The sequence below is a fragment of the Plecotus auritus genome, assembly GCF_963455305.1.
Source record: "Plecotus auritus genome assembly, chromosome: 8".
NCBI classification, from domain to species: domain Eukaryota; kingdom Metazoa; phylum Chordata; class Mammalia; order Chiroptera; family Vespertilionidae; genus Plecotus; species Plecotus auritus.
Genome location: NC_137782.1, coordinates 110,781,359 through 110,801,357, shown reverse-complemented (window position 1 = coordinate 110,801,357; position 19,999 = coordinate 110,781,359). Strand labels below are relative to the sequence as shown.

The 19,999-nt window shown below is 41.4% G+C and overlaps 1 protein-coding gene across 5 annotated transcripts in view; it reads right to left on the bottom strand.

The window, feature by feature from the left end:
• The window catches only part of TMEM131 (transmembrane protein 131), a 237,442-nt gene that overhangs the window by 142,619 nt on the left and 74,824 nt on the right, over positions 1 to 19,999 (bottom strand). For all 5 annotated transcript variants that reach the window (XM_080684409.1, XM_080684411.1, XM_080684413.1 and 2 more), the window contains exon 3: positions 18,182 to 18,222. In XM_080684409.1, coding sequence (XP_080540535.1) covers positions 18,182 to 18,222 — 41 coding nt within the window. The remainder of the gene's footprint in view (positions 1 to 18,181; positions 18,223 to 19,999) is intronic.

Here is a 19,999-nt window from a genome sequence, read left to right as displayed (position 1 = left end):
TTTCTCTCTGAAATCAATCTACATATATAAAAGCCAAGCGACCGGAACAACAGAACAACTAGTTGCTATGACACGCATTGTGGCGGCCAACTGATCTATTAGGGGCCCCGATTAGCCCCCCAACTGCCCATGGCCCCTCCCCAAGCAGGATCTGCCCCCAATCAGCCCCCCACCCTGATTGGGGGTGGGGCCAGCTGGCCAACCTCCCGAGTACCCTCCCCCTGCCGGCCCAGCCCGACAGGCCCCCATCGGAGCAGGCCAGCCGGACCCTACCTGTGCACGAATTTGTGCACCAAGCCTCTAGTAAAAATATATTAAAAACAAAATACAACAAAACTAAGACTCATGAGGCCCAAATGACCCCAAACAGGTTGAACCTGAAACAGGTTATACTGAAACACATTAAAATTAAACTGTCAAAAATCAAAGACAGAGCCCAGCCAGTGTGGTTCAGTGGTTGAGTGTCAACCTATGAACCAGGAACTCACAGTTTGATTCCTGATTAGGGCACATGTCTGGGTTGCAGGCTCGATCCACAATAAGGGACATGCAAGAGGCAGCTGACCAATGATTCCCTCTCAACATTGATGTTTCTCTCTCTTTTTCCTTCTCCCTATCTCTCTGAAATCAATAAAAAAATATTTTTAAAAAATCAAAGACAGAGAATTTTGAAAGCAGTAAGAGAAACGAGACACATTACATACAAGGGGACCCCTGTAAGACTATAGGTGGATTTCTAAACAACAACAACAAACAAAACAAACAAACAAAAAACCCCACAAAAAATAACAACTTTGCAGGCCAGGAAAGAATGGGAAAATATATTCAAAATACTGAGGGAAAAATAACTACCAATCAACAATACTACACCTGGCAAAAACGTCTAAACACTTCCCCAGCAAACAAAATCTAAGGCAGTTCACTTTCACTAGACCTTTCCTACAAATAATGCTAAAGGGCATTCTTCATGAGAAGGAAGATGGCTGCTGATGGGAAGGCAGACTGCAAGATAGTGTGTGAGTGACAAAACAAAGGGAGAGTGTGTGGTCGCATGGGGAGTGTTTTTTGGTGAGTTGAGGGACAGCTACACTCCAGGATACTGTGGGGGACTGTCAGATGGGGCTCCCCTGACCGGGCAGCCCCCACTGCTGCTGGGTTCCCTCTCTGAGAGACCGGCTCGGATGCGGAGACCGCGCCATCTTCAAAGAAAAGTGGATGTTATTGGGAGCCTGAAAAGCCCGGGGAATCTACAACTACGGCACCCACCGAACAGCTGCAAACCCGAGAACACCGGTTCCCAAGTGGCGCAAGCACGCGGATTCAGAGCTCTACACTCCACCACAGAAAGGTCAGATTTCACCTGGGAGAAGGTGAGGTCTGTGGTCCCGGCAGGAGAGAGAAATGCACCTGGCGGGAGCTGGAGACCTGGGGAAGTCTGTGCCTAGAAAAATCCGTGGCTGTTCGGGCTGGCGTGCTCCGTGAATGTGGAAGGGGGTCTGCAGAGCTGCTAACAGAAGGGAACACTAAAAAGCAACCCATGTTGATCTGGGCGCAAAAGGACAGCCTAAAAATTTTAAAAGTGTGCCGGCTGCTTAGACCCAAAGGGAAAAAAGACTGCACAGACTTGCGCGAAGCCCCGGAGTTTGCACACTTAATTCTGGCTTTTTTTTCCCCCCTCTTTAAATCCTTGCTTCTGATTACTAAGCCTAATACATAGGATCACCCAACTGGGGACACCCTAAGAGACTGCAGGGGAAAGTTGTTTTTCTGGAACCTGCGGATCAGAGTGGGGAATAACCATCAGAGAACCAGCTCTGGGGCCACCCACTCCCCCAAACTGGTATTAAGTGCCACAGGGAAAACAAAATCTAAACACTAGCTAGAGAGGACCTATAGACCCGGAGGTCAATCCAGAAACACTGCCACCCAGGGGTTGAATCACAAATTGACTCTTCTGTAAACACAAATAAACTGCCTGCTTAAAAATCAGATTGGCTTATAACACTGAGGAGCAGTGGAATGCAGGGAACTTCAATACTGTCCTGACTAGGAAACAGGCATGCCAAACAGACAGTAGAGGAAGTGAATGACCTTCACTACTGCACATTTTAATTTTTTTCACCTTTTACTTAAGAAACTAATTTTTTTCTTTTTTCCTCACTTGATTTTACCTTTTTAATTATTACATTTTTATTTTCAATCAGTATTATTACAACTACTATTTTACCTTTTTAAAAAATAAAGTGTCATTTTATTTTCTCTTTATTTTACTTTGGCATTAGTGTTCTAATTCTATTTTCACCTTTCCTTTAGCATCATTTTACTCTATTTCAACTTTACTTTTACGCCATCACTATCTTCCTCACTTTTCCCCTTTTGTTGTCCTGTTTCTCTTAACGTATTCCTGCTTTAGATTTTTCCTATTCCTTCTTTTTACCCCGTTAAAATTTCACCCTTCTTATATATCTAATTTCCAATCCCCTGCTCCAAGTCTATATACACCTCTCTCTTCTCTTTCCTCACTATCCAAATTTTTTTTCTCTCTGTCCTTTTGTTGTTGTTTGATTGTTGAATATACCCATTTTATATGCTTGTTTGTGAGATTGTTTTGCTTTTTCTTGTTGTTTTTTTTTGTTTTGTTTTTGTTTGTTTTTTGCTTCTGTTTTCCCTTGCCTCACTTGATATTAGTTGTTGCTTGTAGTTTGCATTCATCTCCAGGTGCTTGTTGCTGGCATCTGTTGGGGTTAGTGGCTGTTCTATTGAGTTTTCTAGCCATATATATAGTTTTTCCCCCTCTTCTTTCTTATTCACTCTCTTTTCTCTCTTTTTTATTCCTTTTCCCAATTTCATTTTTGCACTTTTTTTTCCTCTTCTTTCTTTCTTACCTCTAATTCGTGTTTCTCTGATGGTCACCTTTATTTGGGGTTATTAATATCGTGAATATATTTGTGTTTGTGCCTTATACGTTGTGCCTTGAGTGTTGTATTTTGTGCCTTTAAATCAATGCAGGAGAGAGAGAACTACATAACCAGACACGCGGAGAAGAGAAAACATGGGGAGACAAAGAAACAGCCTGCATATGAAAGAAAAGCAGGAATCACCAGAAATGGAAGTAAAAGAAATGGAGGCAAGCAACCTGTCAGAGAAAGAATTCAGAGAAATGGTCATAAGGTGGATGAAAAGAATGGGAGACAAATTCGACAATATGTGTAAGAACCAAGAGGAAATGAAGAAGAATCAATAAGAAATGAAAAATGGCATCGCTGCTGTAAAGAACTCAATAGAAAGCATCAAGAGTAGACTAGAAGAAGCAGAGGACCGCATCAGTGAGCTAGAAGACAAGGTAGGAAAAAATACCCAAGTAGACCAGCTTCTAGGAAAAAAATTAAAAAGCAGGAGGAGAGCCTAAGGGAACTTTGGGACAACACGAAACAAAACAACATCCGCATAATAGGGGTGCCAGAAGGAGAGGAAACTGAGCAAGGAATAGAAAACCTGTTTGAAGAAATAATGACAGAAAACTTCCCTGATATAGGGAAGAAAAATCCCACACAAATCCAAGAAGCTCACAGAGTCCCAAGCAAAATGAACCCCAAAAGACCGACGCCAAGGGACATTATAATTAAATTGGCAAACAACGACGACAAAGTAAGAATCTTAAAAGCGGCCAGAGAGAGATAGAAAGTTACCTACAAAAGAACCCCCATCAGACTAGCGACTGATTTCTCAACAGAAACTCCTCAGGCCAGAAGGGAATGGAATGAAATATACAAAGTCATGCAAAGGAAGGGTCTGAATCCAAGAATACTGTACTCAGCAAGGCTATCAATCAAAATTGAAGGTGAAATCAGCTTCACAGACAAAAAAGGACTAAGGAAGTTTATGACCACGAAACAAGCAATGCAAAAAATGCTAAAGGGTCTGCTGTAAAAAAAAGAAATAGGAAACGAAGAAGGAACACAGAGTAAAGAATAAAAAGGGCGACAAATAAGTACTTATCAATAATTTTAAATGTAAATGGATTAAATGTCCCAATCAAAAGACATAGGGTAACAGATTGGATAAGAAAACACGACCCATATATCTGTTGTCTACAAGAAACCCACCTCAAAAAAAACACAGATGTACACAGACTGAGGGTGAAGGGATGGAAAAAGGTTTTTCAGGTGAATGGAAATGAAAAAAAAGCTGGGGCAGCAATACTTATATCTGACAAATTAGATCTCAAAGTGAAGGACATAACAAGAGATAAGGAAGGCCACTTCATAATACTAACGGGAGTAATCCAACAAGAAGAAATAACTCTGGTAAACATATACACACCCAATACAGGAGCACCCAAATACATAAAAAAAACTCCTGGAGGATATCAAGGGAGAGATTGACAGTAATACAATCATAATAGGAGACTTTAATACCCCACTATCACCATTGGACAAATCCTCTAAACAAAAAATTAGCAAAGAAACATCAATCCTAAATGACTCACTAGACCAGATGGAATTAATTGACATCTTCAGAACATTTCACCCCAAAGCCACAGAATATACATTCTTCTCAAGTGCACATGGTGCATTTTCAAAGACAGACCATATATTGGGTCACAGACAAAATCTCTTCAAATTCAAGAAGATAGAAATATATCAAGCATCTTCACAGATCACAGTGGCATAAAACTGGAAATCAACTACAATAAAAACAACCCCAAAATATCAAACACATGGAGACTAAATAGCATGCTATTAAACAATGACTGGGTTACCAGAGAGATCAAAGAAGAAATAAAAAGCATCATGGCAACAAAAGACAATGAAAAAACAACAATACAAAATCTATGGGACACAGCGAAAGCAGTCTTGAGAGGGAAGTTCATAGCTCTACAAGCCTACTGCAAAAACACAAGAAACAATGGTAATTAATTACCTAACCCTACAACTCAAAGAGTTAGAAAGAGAGCAACAAGAAAAGCCCAGTGTAAGCAGAAGGAAGGAAATAATCAAGATCAGAGCGGAGATAAATGACATAGAGACCAAAAAAATACAAAAGATCAACAAAACGAAGAGCTGGTTCTTTGAAAAGATAAACAAGATTGATGAACCTCTAGCCAGGCTCACCAAGAAGCAAAGAGAGAGGACCCAAATAAACAAACTCAGAAATGAAAGAGGGGAAATAACAACAGATCCCGCCGAAATACAAAGGATTGTTAAAAAATACTATGAACAACTCTATTCCAACAAATTGGACAACCTGGAGGAAATGGACATATTCCTAGAAAAATACAACCTTCCAAAACTCAATCAGGAAGAATCTAAACAGCTCAATATGCCAGTAACTATGGAAGAAATTGAAGCAGTCATCAAAAAGCTTCCAGCAAACAAAAGCCCAGGGCCAGACGGCTTCAAAGGGGAGTTTTACCAAACATTCAAAGAAGAAATAAAACCTATCCTCCTCAGATTATTCCAAAAAATACAAGAGGAAGGAATACTTCCAAGCACATTCTATGAAACCAGCATCACCCATATATATAGTTTTATTTATATATATATATATATATATATATATATATATATATATATATATATATATATATATATATATAAAATACCAAAACCAGATAAAGACAACACAATGAAAGAGAATTACAGGCCAATATCCCTCATGAACATACATGCCAAAATCCTCAAGAAAATTCTAGCAAATCGGATCCAGCAGTAAATCAGAAAGATCATATACCATGACCAAGTAGGATTTATCCCAGGAATGTCAAGATGGTACAATATCCGCAAATCAGTAAGTGTGATACATCACATAAACAAATTGAGAGAGAAAAACCACATAGTCATATCAATTGATGCAGAAAAACCATTAAACAAAATCCAACACCCATTTTTGATAAAACTCTCAGCAAGGTGGGAATAGAAGGATCATACCTCAACATAATAAAAGCCATACATGACAAACCCACAGCCAACATCATACTCAATGGGCAAAAACTAAAACCATTTCCCCTAAGAACAGGAACAAGACAGGGATGTCCACTCTCACCACTCCTGTTCGACATAGTACTGGAAGTATTAGCCATTGCAATTAGACAAGAAGAAGAAATAAAAGGCATCCAAATTGGAAAAGAAAAAGTAAAGCTGTCCTTATTTGCAGATGACATGATATTGTACATAACAAAACCAAAAGACTTCATCAAAAAACTATTAGACTTAATAAATTAATTTGGCAATGTAGCAGGATACAAAATTAATGCCAAGAAATCTATGGCATTTCTATACACCAATAGTGAACTTACAGAAAGAGAGACTAAAAAAACAATCTCATTTACCATCGCACCAAAAAACATTAAGATACCTAGAAATAAACTTAACTAAAAAGGTAAAAGATATATACGCAGAAAACTACAGGATATTGAAAAAAAAAAGATAGAGGAAGACATAAACAGATGGAAGAACATACCATGTTCATGGATTGGGAGTATCAACATCATTAAAATGTCCATACTAGCCAAAGCAATCTATAGATTCAATGTGCTCCCCATTAAAATACCAATGGCATATTTCACAGATCTAGAAAAGAACTCTCCAAAAATTCATCTGGAATTAAAAAAGATCCCGAATAGCTGCAGCAATCCTGAGAAAGAAGAACAAAGTAGGTGGGATCTCAATACCAGATATCAAACTGTATTACAAGGCCACTGTTCTCAAAACAGCCTGGTACTGGCACAAGAACAGACATAGAGACCAATGGAATAGAATAGAGAACCCAGATATCGACCCAAACCACTATGCTCAATTAATATTTGACAAAGGAGGCATGAGCATACAATGGAGTCAAGACAGTCTCTTTAATAAATGGTGTTGGGAAAATTGGACAGATACATGCAAAAAAATTAAACTAGATCACCAACTTACACCATACACAAAAATAAACTCAAAATGGATAAAGGACTTAAACATAAGACGGGAAACCATAAAAATACTGGAGGAATCCACAGGCAGAGAAATCTCAGACATATGCCGAAGCAATTTCTTCACCGATACCGCTCCTCGGGCAATGGACGCTAAAGAGAAAATAAACAAATGGGACTACATCTAAATAAAAAACTTTTGCACAGCAAAAGAAACCATCAACAAAACAAGAAACCCCACTGTATGGGAGAACATATTTGCAAATGTTATCACTAATAAAGGTTTAATCTCCAACATCTACAGGCAACTTATACAACTTAATCAAAGGAAGACAAATGATCCAATAAAAAAATGGGCAACGGACCTAAATAGAATCTTTTCAAAAGAAGACAGAAGGAAGGCCAAGAGACATATGAAAACATGCTCAAAGTCACTAATTATTCGAGCGATGCAAATCAAAACGACAATGCGGTACCATCTCACACCTGTCAGAATGGCAATCATCAATAAATCAACAAATGACAACTGTTGGTGAGGATGCGGAGAAAAAGGAACCCTCGTGCACTGCTGGTGGGAATGCAGACTGGTGCAGCCACTGTGGAGAACAGTATGGAGTTTCCTCAAAAAACTAAAAATGGAACTCCCATTTGACCCAGTAATCCCACTTCTAGGAATATATCCCAAGAAACTAGAAACATGAATCAGAAAGGATATATGCACCCCTATGTTCATAGCAGCACAATTCATCATAGCTAAGATTTGGAAACAGCCTAAATGCCCATCAGCAGATGAGTGGATTAGAAAACTATGGTACATCTACACAATGGAATACTACGCTGCTATAAAAAAGAAGGAATTCTTACCATTTGCAGCAGCATGGATGGACCTGGAGAGGATTATGTTAAGTGAAATAAGCCAGGCAATGAAAGAAAAATACCACATGATCTCACTCATTTATGAAAAATAAAGAACATTATAACCTGATGAACCAAAAGATAGATACAGAGGCAGTAAAGCACCGAACAGACTGTCAAATTACAGCGGAAAGGCTGGGGAGTGTTGAGGGGGGCGGTGGGCGGGGGAGATGAGATCAACCAAAGGACTTGTATGCATGCATATAAGCTCAACTAATGGACACAAGATACTGCGGGGGTGGGATGAAGGCATGCAACAGAAGGTAGGGGAGGCTGGGGGAAGGTCAATGGGGAAAAAAAGGAGACATGTGTACTATATGTAATACTTTAAACAATAATTAAAAAAAAAAGAAACAAAAAAAAAGGCATTCTTCAAGTAGAAATAAAAGGATGCTAATAAACATTGAAAAAGATGAATTATGTGCAAAACTCACTGGTAATGATAAATACAGAGTCAAAGTCCCAATTTCTAATACTGTGATTATGGTGCTAATTCATTTATAGCTTCAGTTTTAAAGTTTTTAAAAAGTACTAAAATAACTAAAACTAAAATAACCTGTTACTCAATACACAATATAAAGTATATGTAAAATATGATATCATTAAAATGTGGGGAAGGGAGTAAAAGTGTAAAGTTTATGTATGCTATAAAAGTTTTCATCTTAAAATAGAATGTTCAAAAAGGGATTTTTTAGTCTAATGGTAGCCACAAAAAGGAAAACCTGTAGTAGTTACACAACAAATTATGATAAAGAAGTCAAACCATACTTCCACAAAAGGTCATCAAATCAGAGAATACAGTAAGGTAAGTAAGAAATAAGGAACAAAGGATTTAAAAAAACTAAGAAATTAACAAAATGACAATAGTAAGTCCTTACTTTATCAATCACTACTTTAAACAAAAATTTATCAAAAGACTTAGAATGGCAGAATGAATGAAAAAAGAAAAAACAAGATCCAAAGATATGTTGCCTGCAGTAGACTAACTTTAGCTTTAAAGACACACATGGATTGAGAGTGGCAGGATAGAAAAAAATATTTCAACAAAATATCTAAAATAAAGCAGGAATAGCTATAATTATATCAGACAAAATAGACTTTAAGCTATAATGATAAAGGGGTCAATCTATCAAGACAACCTAAAACGTATAAATATTTATGCACCCCACATCAGGGCACCTAAATATTTTAAGCAAATATCAACATCTTATCCAATAAAAGAGTAATATGCAAACTGACCGTCACTCCAACACACAAGATGGCTGCCTCCATGTGGTCAAAGATGACTGCCCCCATGTGGGCACAAGATGGCCGCCACAAGATGGCCAGCAGGGGAGGGCAGTTGGGAGGGACCAGGCCTGCAAGGGAGGGCAGTTGTGGGTGATCAGGCCAGCAGGGGCGGGCAGTTAGGGGTGACCAGGCCGGTAGAGGAGGGAAGTTGGGGGCGACCAGGCCTGCAGGAAAGGGCAGTTGGGGGGGACCCAGGCCTGCAGGGGAGAGCAGTTGGGGGTGACCAGGCCTGCAGGAGAGGGCAGTTGGGGGGGACCAGGCCTGCAGGAGAGGGCAGTTAGGGGTGACCAGGCCTGCAGGAGAGGGCAGTTAGGGGCAATCAGGCTGGCAGGGGAGCAGTTAGACATCAATCAGGCTGGTAGGCATCGCGTTAGGGGGTGATCAGGCTGGTAGGCAGAAGTGGTTAGGGCCTTCAGGAAGGCAGGCAGGCGAGTAGTTGGGAGCCAGCAGTCCTGGATTGTGAGAGGGATCACAGATTGGAGAGGGTGCAGGCTGGGCTGAGGGACACACACCCCCTGCACGAATTTTGTGCACCGGGCCTCTAGTTTAACTAAAAAAGGAAATAAATAGGAACACCATAATAACTGGAGACTTAAATACTCCACTATCAACAATGGATAGATCATCCTGACAGAGAATCAATAGGAAGCCGTGGAACTGAACAACATTACAGACCAAATAGAGGTAAGAAAAATACACAGAACATTTTGTTCAACAACAGCAGAATGCATATTCTTCTCAAGTTCACATGCAACAGTCTAGAACAGATCATATGTTAGGCCACAAAATAAGTCTTAGCAAATTTAAGAAGGTTGAAATTATAGCAAGTATTTTTTCTTACCATCCTATATAATAAAAGCCTAACATGCTAAGTGTCCGGTCATCCAGTCAGCCATTGAACCAATCAAAGCATAATATGCTAATGATATGGTAAGGCTGCTCAACTGCTCGCTATGATGTGCACTGACCACCAGGGGGCAGGTGCTCCGACTGGTAGGTGAGCTTGCTGTTGGGTGAGATGGGCAGGATACACCCTGGAGCCCTCCTGCAGTCCTTCCCTGCCTGGCCAACCTCCCGTGTCCCTCCCTGGCCCCGATCATGCACCAGTGGGGTCCCTCGGCCTGGCCTGTGCCCTCTTGCAATCCAGGACCCCCCGGGGGATGTCAGAGAGTCGGTTTCGGCCCAACAGCAGAACATTCAGTCGCTATGACGCAGCACTTACCACCAGGGGGCACATGCTCAACGCAGGAGCTGCCCCCTGGTGATCAGCGCACTCCCACAGGAGTAGCACCACTCAGCCAGAAGCCGGGCTCACAGCGAGCAAGTATAGTGGTGGTGGTGGGTGCCTCTCCCACCTCCGCAGAAGTGCTAAGGATATCTGACTGATGGCCTAGGCCATCAGTCGGACATCCCCCGCGGGCTCTCGGACTGCGAGAGGGCGAGGCTGGACTGAGGGACCATGCCCCACTCCACCCCCCGCGTGCACAAATTTTGTGTACCAGGCCTGTAGTAATGGTATAAAACTAGACTCACTTACAGGAGGAAAACATGAAAACTTGTAAGTACTAGTACATGGAAATTAAACAACACACTCCTGAACAACTAATGGATCAAAGAAGAAATCAAAAGGGAAATGAAATAGTATCTTGAGACAAACGAAAATGGAAACACAACACATCAATACTTATGTGATAAAGGAAAGAAGTTCTAAGAGAAAAATTTAGAGCGATAAAAGCAAACATCAAGAAAAAAGGCAGATCACAAATAAACAAAGTAACTTTATACAGCAAGGAACTAGAAAAAGAACAAATTAAACCCAAAGTTAGCAGAAGAAGAATTAGAGCAGAAATAAATGTAACAGAAAACAGGAAAAAAATAAAAACAGGTAAATAAAACTAAGTGTTAGTCCTTGACAGGATAAACAAACTTGACAATCCGTTAGCTAGATTCTCCAAGAAAAAAACAGGACCCCAAAATAAAAATTATATATGTAAGAGGATACGACGGAAATACAAAGGATCATAAGAGACCACGTACTATGAACAAGTATACGCCAACAAATTGGAAAACTAGAAGAAATGAATAAATTCCTAGAAATATACTACTTCCCCAAACTAAATCATAAAGAAATAGAAAACCTAAACAGACAAGTAACAAGGAGATAAAAACCTCTGAACAGGAAAAAAGTACAGGGCCAGATGGTTTCACCAGTGAATTTTACCAAATATTTAAAGAAGAATTAATGCCAATCCTTCTCAAACACTTCCAAAACAACTGAAGAGGAGGGAACACTTCCAAACTCATTATATGAGGCCTGATACCAAAGGACACTACAAGAAAGGAAAACTACAAGCCAATATCCCGATAGATATAGATACAAAAAACAGCACATTAAAAGGATCATACACTATGATTTATCTCTAGGATGCAAAAATGGTTCAACATATGCAAATTAATACATGGGATACATCACATTACTAGATTAAAAGATAAGAATCATACATCTCAATAGATGTAGAAAATTAATTTGACAAAATTCAAAATCCATTCATGATAAATACAACAAATTGGGTATAGAAAGAATGTACCTCAACATAATAAAGGCCACACATGACAAGTACACTGCTAACTTCATACACAAACATGAAAGGTTAAAAGTTTTCTTCTAATATCATAGGATGACAAGGGTGCTCACTCTCACCATTCCTACTGAACATAATACTGGAAGTCCTAACCAGAGTATTCAGGCAAGAAAAAGAAACAAAAGGCAACAAAATTGGAAAGAAAAAGTGAAATTATTTCTATTTGCAGATGACATGATTTTCCCATATAATAAAAGGCTAATATGCAAATAAATCCAACGGCAGAATGACCAGTCACTATGATGCGCACTGACCACCAGGGGCGGACGCTCAATGCAGGAGCTTCCACGCTCAACGCAGGAGCTTCCCTCTCGTGGTCAGTGCACTCCCATAGGCGGAGCGTTGCTCAGCCAGAAACTGGCCTCATGGCTGGCGAGTGCAGCAGCAATGGTGGGAGCCTCTCTTCCCTCCACAGCAATGCTAAGGACCCCTTGGGGGATGTCCGCCTGCCGGCTTAGGCCCGCTTCCCGCAAGCCATTTTGCACCCTATCTAATAAAAGAGTAATACGCAAATTAACCATCACTCCGCTACACCCACAAGCCACGCCCGCCAGCCAATCAGGAGTGAATATGCAAATAAACCCAACCAAGATGGCTATAGCCACAGAGAGCAGGAGGGAGGCTTGGGTTTCCCCGGCAAAGGAGAAAGCCAAGCTTTCCGCCTGCCCTTGCCGGCCTAGGCCTCCTATCAAGGCTACAAAGTTTCAAAATTAGAAGATACATAAACCCAAACAGAAATGGCGGCAGCCACAGAGCTGGAAAGAGCAAGAGGCTAGGGTTGCCCCTGGCGATGGAGGAAGCCAAGCTTTCCACACACCCTGGCCGGCCCAGGCCTCACTTAAGGATACAAAGTTTCAATTATAGAAGATACATGAATCCCCAAAAAAATGGCTGCCGCCACAGAGCAAGCAGAAGGCTTGGCTCCGCTCCAGGCTACAAAGTTTCAATTGTAGAAGATAAATAAACCCCAGATACCAGGGCCTCCGCTTGGGTCGCCAGGGGGCGTGGCCGGCCTGCAAACCACAACAGGCCCCTCGCCCAGGACGTCCCACGCCCCAAGGGAACCCCCACCCTGATCTGGAACACCCTTCAGGGCAAACCAGCTGGCCCCCACCTATGCACCAGGCCTCTATCCTATCTAATAAGAGAGTAATGTGCAAATTGACCATCACTCCAACATACAAGATCCTGCCCTCATGTGGACACAAGATGGCTGCCACAAGATGGCCAGCAGGGGAGGGCAGTTGGGAGGGACCAGGCCTGCAAGGGAGGGTAGTTGGGGGCGATCAAGCCTGCAGGGGAGGGCAGTTAGGGGTGACCAAGCCAGCAGAGGAGGGAAGTTGGGGGCGACCAGGCTTGCAGGGAAAGGCAGTTGGGAGGGACCCAGGCCTGCAGGGGAGAGCAGTTGGGGGGGGACCAGGCCTGCAGGGGAGGGCAGTTGGGGGGGACCCAGGCCTGCAGGGGAGAGCAGTTGGAGGGGACCAGGCCTGCAGGGGAGGGCAGTTAGGGGTGACCAGGCCTGCAGGGGAGGGCAGTTAGGAGCAAACAGGCTGGCAGGGGAGCAGTTAGTCATCAACCAGGCTGGCAGGGGAGTGGTTAGGGGGTGATCAGGCTGGCAGGCAGAAGCAGTTAGGGGCAATCAGGAAGGCAGGCAGGTGAGCAGTTGGGAGCCAGCAGTCCTAGATTGTGAGAGGGATGTCCAACTACCCGTTTAGGCCCAATCCCGGTAAGATCGGGCTTAAACGGGCAGTCGGACATCCCTCGAGGGGTCCAGATTGGAGAGGGTGCAGGCTGGGCTGAGGGACACCCCCCCCCCCCCCGTGCACGAATTTCGTGTACCGGGCCTCTAGTATATATATAAATAGAATCATATTATATATTTTAAACTTATACAATGTTATATATCAACTAGTAGTCCTGCGCACGAATCCATTCGCCAGTAGTTCGTCAGTAGCTCTCCGCCTGCTGACCCGCCCTCCTGTAACTCCCTCCATCCCCCCTCATAGCTTGCTCCCCTGCCCCCTCCTCTAGCTCTCTGCTGCCCGCTTCTAGCTCGCTGCCCCACCCTCCCGCTGATCCATGATCTGGTTGTTACGCGGTTGGTCGTTATGCTGTGAAGATGTAATTTGCATATTATATCTTTATTATATAGGATTATATCTTAATATAATTGGGGAAATGGTGCCTTCTGAGGAGCTAAAGTTTTTAATTTTGATGAGTCCAATGTATCATTTTTTCTTTTATGATATGTGTTTTTGGTGTCCTAAAAAAAGCTTGTCCAGGTTGCAAACATTTCTACTAAACTTATTGTAAATGTTTTATGCTTTTAGCTCTTACATATAGGCTTACTGTTCTTTTTAAGTTAATTGTGATTTACGTTGTGAGGTAATTTAAAGTTCATTTTTTTCTCTTGTAAATATGACACAAAATGTCAAAAAGCTTTTAAATAGGTGTCTTAGATACCTTGATCCCCTAAACTAAAACCTGAGGTTTTCATGATTGATTCTAATACCCTCTCCAAGTGTGCTGCTTCCTTCCACAGGTAGACTGTATCCTGTGTCTTCAACAACACATATGCTTGACGACCTCATCTGAAGTGGTGTCTTCATGACCCTTCCAGACCCCTGAAGGCGAGGGTATATCCAGAGCCCCCGCACAGAGCAGATACTGTAAGAAGCTGATAGCAGAATCTATCTCCCATCTCTCTTCAACACTCCTCCCTGCCATGTACTCTCAAGTTCTGATGCATGCCTTCTGCATGCCTCTGCTGGCATCCCTGCTCTTTCATCGCCTTTCCCACTCTAATTCCTACTAATTCTCTATATTCCTCTTCTAGGAATGTTGGCTAAAAGAGAACATACAGTGAATATTGAAGAATTTCCTATTTGGTATAAGAATAGTCAAAGAGAAGGCAACACTGAGCTGACAATCAGAAGAGAATGAATTCTGCCCTGGCCAGGTGGCTCAGTTGGTTGGAGTGTCGTCCCATATTGCAAAAAGGTTGTGGGTTCGATTTCCAGTCAGGGCACATACCTAGGCTGAGGTTCAATCCCCAGTTGGCCACAGACATGAGGCAACCAACTGATGTTTCTCTCTCACACCGATGCACGCCCCCCACCCCCCCAAAAAAACCCCACAATGAACATATATCCTCAGGTGAGGATTAAAAAAAAAAAAAGAGAAGATAATGAATTCTAACTAATCCTGGGCACATCCCTTGGTTAGATGAGTCTCATCTTCTTCATGTATCAAACAAAGGGGCTCAACAAGACAATCTATTGGTGTCTCTTGTTAGAATAATCTCCGATTATATGATAACTTTCATCTTAGTGAAATTTTCAAACCCAAACTCTGACACTTTTATAGAAGTCTGTATTTGGACTGAAGAAAAAAATACAATTTCTATTCTGATACAACTATAAATTTACAATTTCTGTTGTTACACGACTGCACATTTTATTTTATATTTCCATTTCACATTTTATTTTACATATACATTTCTATTAAAGTTATTCATATTTAAATGAGAGTTCAGGCACTGTTTAATATGACTGTGCAACACTGAGCCACATATAAAAAGGACTGGCTAAATTCTTCCAGTGTGAAGCTATGTTCTGATCATTACTGCTAGGTAAATACAGAGACTATATTTTCTCCAAGTCACATGCTTTAAACAAATTATTTATTAAATATAATTCATAAATAGAGCTCTTTAGTTTTTTTTGCTTTATTTTATTTCCTTGATTTTTAGAGATAGAGGAAGGAAGGGGGGAGGAGGGAGGAAGGGAGAGAGAGAGAGAGGAGGGGGAAAGAGAGAGAGGGAGAGGGACCTAGGGAGAGAGAGAAACATCAGTATGAGAGAGACACAACGATTGGTGGCCTCCCGCAGGTGTCCCAATCCAGGCCAGGGAGTGAACCCGCAACCCAGGTACATGCCCTTGACTGAGAATGGAACCAGCGATCCTTTGGTGCACAGACCAACACTGTAACCACTGAGCAACACCAGCCAGGGCCAGCTCTTTAGTTTTTAGTTGGTTGGTACGAGCTAAAATCTAAATTTAAACTTTTATATGACCATAGATCAAACTGCATCCTCCCAAAATTCATATGTTGAAAACCTAACCCCCAATGTGATGGCATTTGGAGATGGAGCTTTTGGGAGGTAATTAGGGTTAGATGAGGTCATCAGGGTTAGGCCCTTAAAAGAAGAGACACCAGAAAGCTTGCTTCCTCTTTCTCTCTCTGCCATGTGAGGACAAAAGGGAGAAGGCAGATCTCTGCAAGCCAAGAAGAGAGCCCACTGGGGAGCCAAATCTGCTGATCTTGAACTCCCTACCTTAGCCGCCCAATCTGTGTGGTATTCTGTTGTAGCAGCCTGTGCTGACTAAACACGTTTACTGCCTAATCCAGTCCATACCATATGGTATTACTGCATACCAATTTGAACCTAATGTTTATCTAATTCATTGTCTCGGTGAGAAAAAAAGATATGATTGTTTTAAAACGCATCTATAAATTCTCCAATATTCCTGCTATCAATAGGTGTAAATCTCTGCCTCCACCTCACCAATGCCTTAATTCCATGTCAACCTAAATGACCAAAAACATATGACAGAAGTAACACTATATGAGGATAGGTCATAAAAGGTGATCCAGCTCCCACTGGCTCTCTTTGTGATGTTCACTCTTGGAATCCAGCCACATACTGTAAAATAAAGAAGCCCAAACCTTTGTAAAAGACCACACAGAGCGGCCCACATGCAGGTGTTCTAGGTGACAGCTCAGCTGAAGCCCTAGGTAACAAGCTAGCACCACCATGAGAGCAATCCTATCTCCAGCCCCCTGCCATTGAGTCATTCCCAGCGCTGGGGTCTCCCCAGCTGAGGCCCCGATCACCATGGAGCAGAGGCAAGCTGTCTCTGAGCTCTGCCTGAGTTCCTGCCCTACAGTATCTGACAGCATAGCACGATGATTGTTTTTTGCCAGTAAGTTTCAGGGTAGTTCATTAGACAGATGTAGATAATAGATAAGTGTAACGTGAGATCAGAATATCATTACGTATTCATGTAAATTCTTCATTATACGAGGAAAATAACTCAAAGCCCAGATCTTGATCTTGATCATGATGAATAAGAACATTTTCATAAATGTAGCTCAGTATAATTCCGCATTTCCTAACTGCTGGAATAACGGATTGAGGAAGAAGCACAAGATATCAGGCATGCTTTTCTCAACACTAATTTTGCTTCAGATGGGTCAGAGTTCTAGGGTTCTTAGACGGTCCAGCCAAGGTGGCATCAGGCTAGACTCTCAGTGGTCTAGAAATAATGCAACCAGAGTCAAAAACATTTGGGGAGGGGTGAAGGAGAAAAGGTGGTATTACTATTTATAATCATGATAGTAGAGAAGTCTACACCTCACTATTGGCAGTGGGCATGTCCTTAGGGCATGGGTCACAAGCAGATCAGGTCCCAAGAGGCATAAGTAAAACATTAGGGAGAAGGACAGAGCAATAGGGGAGCAGGGACATTTAACTGCAGATATGAAAGAGGAAAAAAAAAAAAAACCACACAGTGATTACTGAAGGAGTTTCATTATACATATTTTTGAAGTAAAGTTTTAAGCTGTCCTAGTCTTAATCGGAATATTTGCTACTTCTGTCTCAAAATAAAATGTTCTGTTGATGCCATCTGAATTTCACTGGTGTGGAGATACTTCTGGATGTACTTTAGTATCAAGGATCTCTCATTCACAAAAAGCTCTTCTTTCCCTCCAGAAACCAGCTGCAGGCCCTCTCTGGATATGGAAAGGGATCAGGCAGTATCATTCTTTATATTGTCTCCATAATACATGTGAGAAGCTACCAAAAGACCAAAAAATGTGGAGGTGTGAAAGGCATCTTCAATTCACATGCGTGTATACTGGAACAGTTTAATAACACCTGAGGGTAAAACAGCTCTCTTATAGTCGTGAGAATCTGTGTTTAAAAGGCATCCTTTCCAGGGGACTGGGTCTCACTACTTCCAGTTTCCCCTCTAGGGGCCTGCAGACAGAATGACTTCTGGCGATACTGAAGGCGGCAATGGTCAGTCCAAAAAAGGCAGGGAGAGCCACAAAAAAAGTCTCTTAGGAAGTTACAAAGTTGATCCTCTGACAAAGCCAGGAAGTTTTGAGTAAAAGCCCTTCATATATGATATACTACACAATGCATCACATGCAAATTCAGATTTAAACCTGGTTTTCCATACACAATACTTGAAATACATGATTTATGATATACTTTTCCTCTTCATCAAAAAAGTATGGGGAAGAAATGAGGAACATTGCAGGAATTCCCCAGAAGGAACTGAGAGTATGTTAGTATTTTACTAAATCTACTGAATTTTATATATTGTTATATATATATATATTCCTTCTTTACCTTTTTTGTTGATAGGAACTGAATCCAAGTGTTGTCTCAGTCTGTGAAAGGAAGAAAACAATGGTAAAAACACTAAAACAAAATCTTTATTCTAGAGACATACGAAATATCCAAAATATTTTATTGTAATTTCAATCATGATCTTATGCTCACTTGAATTTTCAGGTTAAACCTGATGCCCAAATCATATGAAATAATTTGTCACACTACTAGTATGTACAGGTGTCCTCTGCTTTTTTAAGTTCACATTATGCCACTTCACTTCACAAAACACCTGCATTAGTACCTGCTTTCAGTAACCAAAATAACCTAGAGCATCTGAGTCTTATCTCCCTTGATTTTGTGTGTCCCTTTGCAAGCCATGTCCTTAGGGTATCAGAAAAGGCTAAGAGAACTCGTAAGGATGTTAAGTTTTAGCATGAAACTGGACATAATTATGCATATTGATCGTGATGAACAAAATAAAGATATTGTGCCTGTGTTGAATTTTGGGTCTGGGAACACTTAAAATTTTTTCCATAGATATGACTGTGCTTCTCTGCTTTACACCATTTTGGCTTGTGAGAAGTTTCACAGAAAACTTTGCTTTCAGATAGAAGGGGAAACCTATAATTTAAGTGTGAGAATAATTTGGATTAAATTTTTTAACACAAAAAAAATAATAAAAAGTAATGTAATTGAATTTTAAAAGTTTGTCAGACCAACACCTCCAATGAGAAGAGTCCTCTTCACAATCACTTTGTGAGGCTCCATGTGCCTCTCACTGCTCACTGTTGACCGCTGTGTGCCACGTGTTGGTGTATAACAGTTACGGCCATTACAGATCTCAAGGTATTGGAGAGGGAGCGAGGTGGGTAGAGGTGGAAAAGGGTATAGGGGGGATAAACAGTGATGGGAGAAAAAATAAAGAAAGAAAAATGTGTTTAAACATTGAATAAAGGACTATGAAAACCCTGGAAAGGTGCTGTGTCAGAGAATAGGTGACCTGCTTAAACATGTGGTGAGGGAAGACCTGTCTGCAGAGATAACATTTACCCTAAAGCCTAAAGGATAAAAAGAGCTGTGTGCAGAAGTAAGATTGGGTGGTGGAAGCAAGACTGGGTGGTGGTGGAGAAAACAGCATGCGCACAGGTCCTCAGACAGGGAAGAGCCTGCATGTTCGAAAAAAGACAGCAGGTCTATCTGGCTGGAGTTTGGAGGGAAGGTAAAGAAGAGAGGAAAATGAGGCTCGAAGGCAAGGCAGGGGGCTGATTCAGATTACATTGTGCTCTGGTGAGAAGCCATGGTAAGAAGTTCAAATTGTGTATATTCTAAATGCAATACAAGGGGTCTGGAGGAGTAAGAGACAGAGACAAGACATGGTTTTAAAGATATTATTTTGGCTTTAGTGTAGAGGACATATTTGAGGAGGATAAGAGAGAAAGCAAGAAGTTGGGAGGCAACCAAGAAGAAAATAAAACATTTAATGATATGTGAGCAAATGCCCAAACTCTAAGAAATACGATCAGTGTTCTGGCTGGTGTGGCTCAATTGGTTGAGCATTGTCCCGTGCAGCGAAAGGTCACTGGTTTGATTCCCAGGCAGGGCACATGCCCAGGTTGCAGGTTTGATCCCCGGTTTGATCCCCAATCAGGGTGTGTACGGAAGGCAACCTGTCAATGTTTCTCTCTCACATTGATGTTTTTCTTTCCCCCTTTCTCTCTCTCTCCCAAATCAATAAAAACATTTTTTTAAAAGAAAATAAATACCATCAGTGAACTTATCCCAAAAGGTTAGCTTATACATTATAATTGAAATAACAGTAGAGTTGTGGCATTA